The sequence below is a fragment of the Amblyraja radiata genome, chromosome 10 (assembly GCF_010909765.2).
Source record: "Amblyraja radiata isolate CabotCenter1 chromosome 10, sAmbRad1.1.pri, whole genome shotgun sequence".
NCBI lineage: Eukaryota > Metazoa > Chordata > Chondrichthyes > Rajiformes > Rajidae > Amblyraja > Amblyraja radiata.
Genome location: NC_045965.1, coordinates 2280975 through 2295075, shown reverse-complemented (window position 1 = coordinate 2295075; position 14101 = coordinate 2280975). Strand labels below are relative to the sequence as shown.

At 43.6% G+C, this 14101-nt stretch overlaps 1 protein-coding gene across 2 annotated transcripts in view; it reads right to left on the bottom strand.

The window, feature by feature from the left end:
* Nucleotides 1-9723, bottom strand: part of kif14 (kinesin family member 14) — a 74700-nt gene extending 64977 nt beyond the window's left edge. For both annotated transcript variants that reach the window (XM_033027887.1, XM_033027888.1), the window contains exons 1-5: nt 9618-9723; nt 6912-7961; nt 4238-4492; nt 1747-1828; nt 382-480 (exon numbers count right to left, since the gene is read on the bottom strand). In XM_033027887.1, the coding sequence (XP_032883778.1) occupies nt 382-480; nt 1747-1828; nt 4238-4492; nt 6912-7951 (1476 nt within the window). In that variant the 5' untranslated portion in view covers nt 7952-7961; nt 9618-9723. The remainder of the gene's footprint in view (nt 1-381; nt 481-1746; nt 1829-4237; nt 4493-6911; nt 7962-9617) is intronic.
* Nucleotides 9724-14101: the final 4378 nt, after the last annotated feature.

Below are 14101 nucleotides of genomic sequence, written 5' to 3'. Positions count from 1 at the left end.
CAACATCAACTTAACAACTGACTACAGTCTCCAAGTTTATATCTCCCGCTGTGAAGAAGTGTTTCCTAATTTAATCCCAATTAGCACAATTGATTTCTCTCCATCTACATTTCGCAATTTATGGAAAGGATAATGAAAAGAGAGATTATAGCAAGGTTCAAGAGGAAACAATAATTCACTTCACCTCAACTGTAAAACAGCAGCTCACTCCCAGTACTCCTGGGCTAAGCAATAATGCAAATCTTAAACAAATAAATGTAAAATAGAAGGAAATGGGAAAGAAAGTATTTGTATTTACAGGATTGATTTTTTTAAATCTGAAATAAAATTAATTTAATAAAGACAAGCTTTAACTAAGGAAACTGTTTTCTTCAGACTTACAGATTGTTTTATTTCCATTTTACCATTTCCACCAACCAACAAGTCATGAATTTTCTCATTGTAGACTTCAAAGTAGCTCATTTCAATGCAGTAAGCAACCTTTGAAAACAAAAAATATGGTTAACAAAACAGTTTTCAGTTCCCAGTCCCGGCAACAATGACCCCCCTCGAAATGTATTGTAGTAGAGAGGTTTTCCAGGAACTATCCAGACACACAAGCAACATAATAGCCCTCTCCCACGGTACGAGTTCATTCCAAGAGCTATCCCGAGTTAAAAAAAAAAATCAAACTCGTGGTAAGCACGGAGAATGAACGTAGCGGGTACGTCGGAGCTCAGGGACGTCTCTTAGCGGCTCGTAACGGTAACGGCAGGTACTCGGGAAGACTCGCTAATGGCAGGTAAGCACGGGCAGACTCGTGAAGATTTTTCAATATGTTGAAAAATGTCCATGAGAGACCCGAGTACCGACGAGTGGCCATTACCGTAAATCTCTGAGTTCGAATCAGGGCAAACTCGGGAGAGCTCTTGGAATGAACTCGTACCGTGGGACAGGGCTTTAAGTTAACAGATTGTGACAGAGGCTATGGACAATGGGGTGACATCTCTGCAACAGTAATCCAGATGCTTGGACTAATTATTCAATGAAATTAGTTTAAATCTAACAGTGTACCTGGGCAATTTAAATATAGTTATATAATCCTGGAATTGGTAAGATTATGAAACCTCCCTTACGAAATAAAAACCTATTTAGGTCACTAACATCCTTTATAGAAAGTAATACAGAATGTCTCGCCATAACCCATGTCATAATCTCCACAACAGGAAATGGTCTGCAAGCTAATTTAAGCGTAATTGGAAATTGGCAACACCACAATACCAGTTATGCTCAAATGCTAAAAATAACATTTGAAATGATGTTAGATTACAATCAGATAAATAAAATAATTGCATGAACAAATCAAAATATTTTTTCGACAAGAAAATTTTAATTTTACTCTTCAAGGAGAATTTGACCCCTTCTACCTGTTGAAATTGGACAGATAGATAAGTAAATTGCATGTTGGGCCTCTTTACTTGTTTGTAATTTGCAGCCAGTCTACCAGCTAGATTTCAAGGCCAGTCACCAGCCTTCAATCAGATTTAGGCCAAGCGCACACCATTGGCAAGTAAATGTGGCTGAGAATTTAAAAAATACTGGAGCCTCACAAAAGTCTGCATTTGGATTTCTGCTCTGGGGCAAAAATCAAAGTTTACTTCTGAACAGATGTTCTAAATAAAAATCTACTAAATTCTCTGCAAATTGAAGGCGACTAGGTATGAAACATGACTCGTAGTTAAGAATATTTGTCAATAGAATACTAACCTGCTGGTCAGGTTTTGTTACCCTGGCAAACAGCTGTTCACAGAACCTTGGAATGACTCCCTTGACACTGAAGCCCATCATTCTTCAAAGCAAAAGATATGTTTAAGGATCAGAAGTTAATTTAATGAATTATAAGTAAAATGAAGCAATAGTTACAGTTATACATAAGAAAATATTGCAACTGAGAATATAGATCAGATCAGTTAGCATGTACAGTGCATTCAGAAAGTATTCAGAATCCTTCACTTTTTCCACATTTTGTTACATTACAGCCTTATTCTAAAATGGATTAAAACATTTTTTTATCATCAATCTACACGCAATACCCCATAATAAAAAAGCAAAAACAGGTGTTTAGAAATGTTTTCAAAGTAATTTAAAAGAAAAAACTGAAATATCACATTTACATAGGTATTCAGACCCTTTACTCAGTACTTTGTTGAGGCACCTTTGGCAGCGATTACAGCCTCAAGTCTTCTTGGGTATGACGCTACAAGCTTAGCACACCTGTATTTGGGTAATTTCTCCCATTCATCTCCGCTGATCCTCTGAAGCTCTGTCAGGTTGGATGGGGAGCGTCGATGCACAGCTATTTTCAGATCCCTCCAAAGATGTTAGAAACATAGAAAATAGGTGCAGGACGCCATTCGGCCCTTTGAGCCGGCACCGCCATTCATTGTGATCATGGCTGATCATCCCAAATCAATAACCCGTGCCTGCCTTCTCCCCATATCGCTTGATTCTACTACCCCGAGAGCTCCATCTAAATTTCTCTCTTAAATCCATCCAGTGACTTAGCCTCTACTGCCCTCTGTGGCAGGGAATTCCACAAATTCACAACTTTCTGGGTGAAAAAGTTTTTTCTCACCTCAGTCTTAAATGGCTTCCCCTTTATTCTAAGACTGTGGCCCCTGGTTCTGGAATGTTCGATCGGGTTCACGTCCGGGCTCTGGCTGGGCCACTCAAGTACATTCAGACTTGTCACAAAGCCACTCCTGCATTGTCTTGTCTGTGTGCTTAGGGTCGTTGTCCTGTTGGAAGGTGAACCTCTGCCCCAGTCTGAGGTCCAGGACGCTCTGGTGCAGGTTTTCATCAAGGTTCTCTCTGTACTTTACTGCGTTCATCTTTCCCTTGATCCTGATTAGCCTCCCAGTTCCTGCCACTGAAAAAGATCCCCACAGCATGCTTCATCGTAGGTATGGTATTGGCCAGGTGATGAGCGGTGCCTTGTTTCCTCCAGACGTGACGCTTGGCATTCAGGCCAAAGAGTTAATCTTGGTTTTATCAGGCCAGAGAATCTTGTTTCTCATGCCTTTTGGCAAACTCCAAGTGGGCTGTCATGTGCCTTTTACTGAGGAGTGGCTTCTGTCTGGCCACTCTACCATAAAGGCCTGATTGGTGGAGTGCTGCAGATATAGTTGTCCTGCTGGAAGGTTCTCCCATCTTCAGAGGGACTCTGGAGCTCTGTCAGAGTGATCATCGGGTTCTTGGTCACCTCCCTGACTAAGGCCCTTCTCCCCCGATTGCTCAGTTTGGCCGGGCGGCCAGCTCTATGAAGAGTCCTGGCGGTTCCAAAGTTCTTCCATTTAAGAATGACGAAGGCCACTGTGCTCTTCGGGACCTGCAATGCTGCAGAAATTGTTTTATACCCTTCCCCAGATCTGTGTCTCGACACAATGCTGTGTCAGAGGTCTACGGACAATTCCTTCGACTTCATGGCTTGGCTTTTGCTCTGACATGCACTGTCAACTGTGTGACCTTATATAGACAGGTGTGTGCCTTTCCAAATCATGTCCAATCAATTTAATTTATCACTGGTGGACTCCAATCAAGCTGTAGAAACATCTCAAGGATAATTAATGGAAACAGGATGAACCGAAGCTCAATTTTGTGTGTCATAGCAAAGGATCTGAATAATTATGTAAATGTGATATTTCAGTTATTTCTTTTTAATTACTTTGCAAAAATTTCTAAACACCTATTTTCGTTTCTTCATTCTGGGGTACTGTGTGTAGATTGATGATAATAAAAAATGAATTTAATCCATTTTAAAATAAGGCTATAACATAACCAAATGTGGACAAAGTGAAGGGGTGTGAAAACTTTCTGAATGCACTATGTCATATGTAAATAATACCAATTTGATAATCTGATATTTAAGATTCTAATTTATAAATCAAACCAATCGCAAATTAAATTAAATTGCTCTTGCTGTGAAGAGTATACAAGGATTAGGTGTTGCTGGCATTGTGAATCTTTATTTCAAGAAATAATACGTTTAAAACGCCTGTTGAATCTTATACACTTTGTGTTAGATGAGAAGGCTATCTAATCAGGATATATTATGTTGAATTATTACATGAGAAGCTAGAAGTTTAATTTTAAACATTCCTTTGGTTAACCATCAGCCACATTCATCAGTGATTCGGGTGACAACAACATATAGTCAGATATATTCTAATCCAACAATTGAAGGTGTAATTCAACTTACGTATATGATTTTCCAGAGCCAGTCTGCCCATATGCAAAGAGACAAGTGTTGTACCCATCAAAAGCTTTCTCTAGCAGAGGGAGTCCTATTTTGTTATACACAGTTTCCTGGCTTGAAAATTCAGGATGCAATTCATCAAACGACCAAAATGAAAAGTCATAAGCAAATGAGTAAGTGTGGTTGCTGTCTGGATGTTTCACAACTGTGTCCTGTCCTTTCATGGACACTACCACTTGTGCATTTTCATTTTTTTCCCTGAATAAAAACGAGAGATGTGTTAAATATAAACATTGGAGAAAGTTCCGTATCTTCTCTAAATAATGTAAAGAATGTCAAATCAATGTGTGTGCAAATAAACACGTTGTCTTTTAGACTGTTATCAACATTGCAATCCCTTTAACATCATGGCGATTGCACATGGTCTTTACAGTGTACTATGTTTACATATTCTGTTGTGCTGCTGCAAGTAAGAATTTAATTTTTCCATTTGGGACATCTATGACAACAAAACTCTTGACTGTTACATTCTGCGATAAGAATTGTTTTAATCCATGCCCCTTCATAACCTCAAATTAGCTACATTTATAAGCACTATACCTGTAAAAAGCTGTTGTTGAATGGTATAGAATGGAGCTTCCCAATTTTAAATAGAGCTGGCATTAGGACCAGGGGAGGAGGAATAAAATGGAATGAGTCTCAAGAAAATATATTTTCAACCAGAATCAACTCCATGTCAAGGTGACTACAACTGAAACAACAGTGTCACTATAATTTATCTATTTATTTGTGCAGAATCTTGAAGTGCCAAATCACCAGGCGTGCCCTCTCATCCATCCTCACCAACCGTAGATTTAGGGTCTCACTTGGGAACCAGACCAGCTCTGTCCGGACCCTGAATGACGGTCTCCCCCAGGGCTCTGTCCTAGCTCCCCTACTCTTCAACATTTATGTGAGTGACATGCCAACTACCGTGTCCAGGAAGTTTGCATATGCAGATGATATGCCCTTGCCTACAAGGGAGCTACAAGAGAGCTGCCCTAACCCATCTAAGACAACCTTTCACCTCAGCAATCGGTTCACCAATGCAAAGCTCCAAGTGTCCTTTTGTGGGAAGCCGGTGAAGAATGAAGAATTCCCCAAGTACCTCGGAGTCACCCTGGATCGCACCCTCACCTATCGTGAACACCTGAAGAGGGTGGCTGATAAACTGAAAGCAAGGGTCAACATCATCAGGAAACTTGCTGGCAACAGCTGGGGATCCAATGCACACACCCTCCGTACCACAAGCTTAGCCCTAGTCTACTCAACAGCCGAGTTTTGCTCAACAGCTTGGGCTAATAGCTACCGCACCAAACGAGTTGACACTGTCCTTAACTCTGCAGTGCGGGTCATCACAGGGACACCTTTGCAGTGGCTCCCTGTCCTCTCTCATTTTGCCCCTCCCAGCATACGCAGAAGGGAGAAGATGTTGAAAGATTGGTGCACCATTGAGGCTAACCCTGACCTTCCCATCCACGCTGACTTGAACAATCTGCCCAACATGCGCCTGAAGTCCCGCAAAACCTTCTGGTCTTCCGTTAAATCCCTGGAAGACTTGACTGCAAGACTGAGTGGCGCAGAGCCTGGAAAGATGCCAACACCATCAACGGAGAGGTCATCATAGACCCCACAGTGAAACCATCGGGTTTTGACCTCCATCGCAAGCAATGGCTAACCCTGAACAGAATCAGCACCCTCCATGCAAGAACAGCCCATCACCTGCATAAGTGGGGGATGACAGACAGCCCTGCTTGCGACTGCGGACATCCATACCAGGCCATCCTACACATCGTGAATGACTGCCCACTGAGGCTTTTCCCTGGGGGCATCAAAGCCATCCACCCAGTAATTGATGCTGTCCTGGCCTGGATGTCGACCTTTGATCGACAACTTTAGGCTGTGCACGCGATACGCAAGAAAAAAGAGACTCTAATTTATTGTTCTTAGAAGCGATAGAAAAAAGGAACACCTAAGAATCTTCGCTCCTGATGATGATCCAAGTTACACCGATAGAAACCTGTTGATTTACTTGCATGAACACAGGCAAATATATAGTAACAACTGTGTCCCAAAAAACAGGTACACATTAAACCAGTCTAGTCCTGTCAACAGCATTTAAATCTACTAAAATGATAGGCAAATTTAAAATCATACTCCCAACTCCAGAACATAGCTCCTTTACCTCTACAAATAAATTGTTTTGGCATTACAATAGAATTGTCATGCAAAAGTAACATTCCAGCTTCTGCTCGATATTGGACTTCAGCATTCTAGCGCAGCAGTGACAAAGGATATTTTTAGGGTAGAGATAGATAAATTCTCGATTAGTACGGGTGTCAGGGGTTATGGGGAGAAGGCAGGAGAATGGGGTTCGGGGAGAAAGATAGATCAGCCATGATTGAATGGTGGAGTAGACTTGATGGGCCAAATGGCCTAATTCTACTCCTATCACATGACCTTATAGTTAATAAAACACAAATTTGCGTCCATATGCAAACTACACTAAGGTGAGAAAAAATATATTGATCAAAGCCCACTTTTCATAAACACTTCAAGAGCCTAAGTTCTGCGAACAGTTGAGAAGTTTAATCAAACAATCTAATTTTTTTTAACTATCTTTATTTCATTCATTTACCTGTTGCTGAGAGGTCTCACGCGGACAGCCACGGTCACAGCACTGTCTTCTCCATTTGAGCATTCACTCCCTGTGCATGATCTCTGCGACGATACCTCTGCCTGTGGAAGACTTCTTGCAAGTGTACCACTTTCAGGTGGATTTTGATGTCCATTATTCTCTGAAATTCCAGAGTATTTCATGTTATTGATCTCACAATCTACTTTTGGCTCCGTGGTCTGGAAACCTTTGGCCATTGCTTTTACAGAAAGTTTAGCTGGGTGTTTTGATCCTTGCTGATCACCAAGCTTCATTGCTAATTTGTTTCCATCACTAGTTGGGGTCCTGGTTCTAAACACATTTTGTTCAGTAAATACTTTAAAGGTATTTTTGTCTGTTTTTTGCTTGTTACCATTATCAGTAGATTTACCAGCTGTCACTTTTTTAACAAGTGTAGTTGACCATTTGTGCACAGTCTCTTCTTTTTTGACGGTTATTACATTTTCTTGGTCCTTGCTAACTGAAGCATGCTTTGGAAATGTCACAGGATAACTTCTGGTATCTGTCACCTTTTGCATCAATGAAGGTTCTGCAGAGGATCGAAAACCTATCACATCAGTGTATTTTGGTTGCAATAGATTATGACTTTGGCCCAGAGTTGAAGCTGTTAGTATTTTACCTTGTGAATGTTCCTGCATAGAGATAGTTCTTTTTGAGTTACCCACTTTAATACGGCGTTGCAAAGTAAGCCTTTTTTCTCCTTCACCCACACCAACATTTATGTTAGTTTCATCGTGAACACGGTGATTTCCTTTATCGACTGTTTTTCTTCTTTGAAGGGATAACTTCTCAGTTTTAGACAGCATAGGTGTTCCTGGAATTCCTGAAGCCACAACACACGTCTTGTCAATATCATTGCCTTTATCCAGAGAAAATGTTGACTCTTCTTGTGTCTGGCTATCCTGTTCTTGGGATAGATGCTGGATACCAAATCTTCTGTTTCCTTTCTTCAGAATGTTGCCTGGATTATTCGGCACTGATCGTAACATACCAATTACCATGGTGTGATCTCTGGAAAATGGAGTTTGAAAAAATCACCTAAAAGCAACTATTCTAATTTCAACTAATCAAGAAATCCACACCAAAGGAGAAGTACCATCAGTAGATATAGGCATGCTTATAAACTTCACATAAATGCACAAAATGAAATTGCAAGGCAATTAAAACCGAAATTTACAAATATACTGCACTTCTACGCAATCTATCAAGAACCCATCCTGCAATCTTCAGAACATCTTTTATAATAGGGTTGTAGCTTTAAAGATCCTGCCACAATCTTCAATTGGTGTTTTAATTAATACTTAATTTCAGTGGACAGCACAATGGCGCAGCGGTAGAGTTGCTGTCTTACAGCACCAGAGACCCAGGTTCAATCCTGACTGTGGATGCTGCTTGTACGGCGTCTGCACATTCTCCCTGTGACCGAGTGAGTTGCAGTGTGAAGCCAGAGGAAGGATTATAGGTAGAAGGGGAGGTGGAGGGGAGAAATGTAAGCTATATAAGATAATTTCTGATGCTGTTTGTTTGCACATCGCCTCACTCTGACAGTGGAGGAGGCCCTGCACAAAAAGGTCAGTATGGGAATGGGAATTAAAATGATTAGCAACTGGGAGATCCAGTAGGTCTTGGCAGACTAAGCTCAAGTGTTCAGCAAAACTGTCAGAGTCTACGCTTGGTCTAGCCAATGTACAAGGGGCCACATCGGGAACATCAGATGCAGTAGATGAGATTAGAGGAGGTGCACGTGAATCCCCGTTTCACCTGGAAGGACTGCTGGGGTTCCTGGGATGGAGGTGAGGAAGGAGTTATGGGGATATGTAGTACATCTCCTGTGAATGTAGGGCAAAGTACCTGGGGAGGGGGTGGATTGCGTGGAAAGGGATGAGTGAACCAAAGAGTTGCGGAGGGAGCAATTGCTACAGAAAGTGGAAATGGGTGGAGATTCGAAGATGTGACTGATGGTGGGATCACATTGGAGGTGACGGAAATGTCGTAGGATGATGTTTTGGACATGTGGGTTGGTGGGGTGAAAGGCGAGGACCTGGGTAATCTATTCTTGCTCTGTTTGAGGGAGGGGGAGAGATCAGAACTCCAGATCAGAGAGGAGATGCAAGTGAGGGATCTAACTATGACAGCAGGGAGTAAACTATATTTACTACAGAAAGAGGACGTCTGGCATGTCCTAGAGTGGAAAACCTCACCTTGGGTGCAGGTGTGGCAGAGACCGAGGAATTGAGAGTAGGGGATAGCGTTTTTGCCCCCTAAGAGTAAGCGGCAGGGTGGGGGGAAGAGTCATCCAGATAACTACTGTGGGACTCAGATATCACTTAATGCTGGAGTAACTCAGCGGGACAGGCACCATCTCTGGAGAGAAGGAACAGGTAACGTTTCGGGTCGAGACCCTTCCTCAGACTGTGGAGTGAGGTGTCCAGGGGAATTTGAAGGCAGAGTGGAAGTTAAAGTAAAGTTGAGGGGCGGGACCGGGGGGGGAGGACATGGAAGACCTGAGGATGAGGAAGGAAGGAAGGAAGGAAGGGCACAAAGAAAGGGCAGGAGCGGCGGAGGCGCCGTGTGTCCCGGCCCGGCCCGGCCCGGTCACCCCCTCCCCTCACCCGCGACCCCGGCCGGCGCATAACTCCCCCCTCCCTCCCTCCCTCACCCTCTCACCCGTCAGGCGCGCGCCCCCCTCCCTCGTTCTTTGATTCACAGCCGCCAGGCAGGAGCGCGAGCACGCGCGCGCCCACCTCTCACTCGCCGCCGCCCGCCCGTCCGTCCACGCGCGCTCCCGCCTCGCTCATTCGAATCTGACAGCCGCTCGCGCATTGGCTGGCCCCAGGCCCGTGACGTTGCGGCGGCGGCCGGTGCCCCTCCCCCGCGGCCCGTGAGGGGCAGCGCCAGGACCCCAGGCCCGTGAGGGGCAGCGTCAGACCCCAGACCCCAGGCCCGTGAGGGGCAGCGCCAGTCCCCAGGCCCGTGAGGGGCAGCGCCAGGTCCCCAGACCCGTGAGGGGCAGCGTCAGGTCCCCAGTCCCCAGGCCCGTGAGGGGCAGCGCCAGGTCCCCAGACCCCAGACCCGTGAGGGGCAGCGCCAGGTCCCCGCGGCCCGTGAGGGGCAGCGCCAGGCCCCAGACCCCAGACCCCAGGCCCGTGAGGGGCAGCGCCAGGTCCCCAGGCCCGTGAGGGGCAGCGCCAGGTCCCCAGACCCCAGGCCCGTGAGGGGCAGCGCCAGGTCCCCAGACCCCAGGCCCGTGAGGGGCAGCGCCAGGTCCCCGCGGCGCGTTGGGGGACGGCGCCAGATCCCAGGCCCGGCAAGTAGGTAGGCAGGCGGCGTTAGTGGACTAAAACTTTAATTTGAAAGCACAGAATTTGCAGTAATCGGAACAGTTGGAGCTAAGGTACCGATCGACATTCAGTCTGAAGAAGGGTACATTCTGACTACTTATCCATGTGTAGGAAGGAACTGCGGATGCTGGTTTAAACCGAAGAATAGACAATAGGTGCAGGAGTAGGCCATTTGGCCCTTGAGCTAGCACTGCCATTCAATGTGATCATGGCTGATCATCCCCAATCAGTACCCCGTTCCTGCCTTCTCCCCATATCCCCTGACTCCGCTATTTTTAAGAGCCCTATCTAGCTCTCGCTTGAAAGCATCCAGAGAATCGGCCTCCACTGAGGCAGAGAATTCCACAGATTCACAACTCTCTGAGAAAAAGTGTTTCCTTGTCTCTGTTCTAAATGGCTTACTCCTTATTCTTAAACTGTGGCCCCTGGTTCTGGACTCCCCCAACACCTGGAACATGTTTCCTGCCTCTAGCGTGTCCAACCCCTTAACAATCTTATATGTTGCAATGAGATGCCCTCTCATCCTTCTAAACTCCAGAGTGTACTAGCCCAGCTGCTCCATTCTCTCAGCATATGACAGTCCCATCATCCCTGGAATTAACCTTGTAAACCTACGCTGCACTCCCTCAAGAGCAAGAATGTCCTTCCTCAAATTAGGGGACCAAAACTGCACACAATACTCCAGGTGTTGTCTCACTAGGGCTCTATACAACTGCAGAAGGATCTATTTGCTGCTATATTCAATTCCTCTTGTTATAAAGGCCAACATGCCATTCGCTTTCTTCACTGCCTGCTGTACCTGCATGCTTACTTTCATAGACTGATGTACAAGGACCCCCAGATCCTGTTGTACTTCCCCTTTTCCCAACTTGACGCCATTTAGATAGTAATTTGCCTTCCTGTTTTTGCTACCAAAGTGAATAACCTCACATAGGCACAAAGTGCTGGAGTAACTCAGCGGGGCAGGCAGCATCTCTGGAGAGAAGGAGTGGGTGATGTTTCGGGTCGAGACCCTTCTTCAGACCTGAAACATCACCCATTCCTTCTCTCCAGAGATAGGTGACATTTCGGATCTGAAGAAGAGTCCCCGCCCGAAACATCACCCACTTCTTCTCTCCACAGATACTGCCTGTCCCCGCCGAGTTACTCCAGCATTTTGTGTCCACCTACTTATCCATGTTCTCCAGAGAGGCTGAACAACCCAGGCCCGCTGAGTTGCACCCGCACTTTGTGTTTTATTACACACCTCTAGAATATTGCTTTCAAAGCGACTTTACTGAAAACATGGGCTACAAGGGTTGAAGCTGAGTTAAAAGATGCACTGTAAACATATCTCAGTTCCCTTCTAGACCCGAAATGTCCCTATCCATATCCTCCAGACATGCTGCCTGGCCCTCTAAGTTACTCCAGCACTCAGTAACCTTTCTATGAAAGTTGTTTTTTGTATTTTTTCGTTCTGGGTCAACTTTCCGCTGATGAATTCCACTGCCCAGCGGGTGACTGGGGCTATAAGCTTCAGCTCGGACCGATGGGCATCTGACTGCCAAAACCAGTTTCACATCTTCGCAACTAAAAGCAAAATAAGTCGATTGTCTAAAGTGTCTTGTTCTGCCCTTTAGAATTCTTCAAAATTGTATGTCTCCGTGCATTAAATTCAAAGAATGATGTATCACAGAAGGAAGTCTTTGAATCCGAAGTCTGAAGAAGGCCTGAAACGTTACCCATTCCTTCTCTCCAGAGATGCTGCCTGCCCTGCCTAGTTACACCAGCTTTTTGGGTCTATCTCTAGTTACAACCCTTCTGCTGCACTAAAATGTTTTCTGCAAAAGATTTGAAAAAAACATTTTTTAGCTGTACAAAACTATGAAAAGAAACAATATTTCAGAAGTACATTTGTTTTCTCCTAAATAAATCAAGATGAATAACAATTTATTGGTAACTGAAAGAATGTGCCAAGGAACGAATCAAAACAGAAAATTATTATTTTTGTGTTCCTTAAAGTTACAACCAATTTTCTATCCACGTCAACACCCTACCCCCAATACCATGTGGTCTAATTTTAGTCACCAGTCTCCCGTGCGGGACCTTATCAAAGGCTTTCTGAAAGTCTACATACACTACATGCACTGGCTCCCCTTAATCCATTTTACATGTCACATCCTCAAAAAATTCCAGAAGATTAGTCAAGCATGATTTTCCTTTCATAAATCCATGCTGACTTGGACTAATCCTTTTACTGCTATCCAAATGCCCCATTATTACCTCTTTAATAATTGACTCCAGCATCTTTCCCACCACCGAAAAACGAAAAGTTCCAGACGTCGCAGATTTGCTTCAAGAGACTTTATTGCATGATATCATGGAGAGATGGCGGCAGAATACTGCTCACCAGTTCTCTGACTTCACAGCAGAATTAGCTGACAGTTATACTGTGCAGTAAATAACTTTTGTTTTTTGTTCGATACAACTATACAAAAATATACTTCATCCTTGGCTATATGTTTTTCTATAACTACTATCTACTACATGGGTATTAATTATTTCATCAGTCATAATATACTTTCTGCTTATTGTAATCTTATTCAACAACAGATGGTTAATACAAGTCAAACACAATATAAGGGAATCTTGACATTATTCTATCTGATCTTTCAAGCGACCCATCGCCATTCTGAGCCGATCATAAGCCTCCCATTTACTGCAACATATCTACACTGCCAGCGGTAGGGGGCGCGGGTGATCCACTTAACTCTGCAGAAGTGTAAACAAACTTCGTTATCAGCTAAACTATTTCATGTTTACATTACAATCCACCCTTCATCATATCCCAAACAGGAGTTAAGAACATCTAATTTTCTTTGCTGTTTCCCACGGATTCTCTTCTACACCTGGTCAGAACAAAGATTTCCAATACTCTTCTCTAAAACACCATTTTGTTACCTTGTTCAATTCCAATCAAATAAAGAAGGATATTAATTTTTCTTCCATAGTTCCCTCCTTGTTGATTTTTATGATCAACACTTATATTAAGAAAGGATAATAATATTTTCTCTCATTAACCAGTTGCACAAATGGAGCCATATATATCCAATTATAATTTTGATTGAAACCTGTCCTTGAGCAGGCAAAGAGATACCTCCTTGTGCATGCGAAGGAATATGGGCATAAACCCAACATTCTAATCAGATGTTTACTTAGAGCAGCAAATTCACTGTTTTTTGTGTGAAAGTTGTTTGTCGATTTCATACTCCTTCACCCTCATCCTCTCTGATCCCACACAATGCTAGTATATTCATAAGTTTTTAATACTACAAAAATAATGAATAAGGAATACGTCTCCATTTTAATACTCTTATTTATCATTATAAACTTTAACGATTCTTGTGTTTCCTTCTCTTCGAAGGTTCTGTCTAAGTGATACAGTTTACATTTAGTAGCATGTACCCAATCGGATTTTTCTTTTACTTTTTCTGCTGTTCGAGTTGTTAGAAGCACCAAATATGGTCCTTTCCATCTATGAGAGAAAGAATAGTAAGATTAAACGAGAACCTACCAGTTTGAAGATTGATCTTTATTTTATGAGGAGTTACGATGAGGGACTACGTGAAGAAGACCCCGTCCAGCCGCACACGTGTCAATCTTCAAAGCAGCGGTGTGAAATCACAGATAATAATTACCGAAGCATAATAGTAAGATAAGTGAGGACTAGAACTTCCAGATGACCTTTATGAGGGGTGGGAGCGGAGGGCACGTAGTCCCTCATCGTAACTCCTCATAAAATAAAGATCAAACTTCAAACTGGTAAGTTCT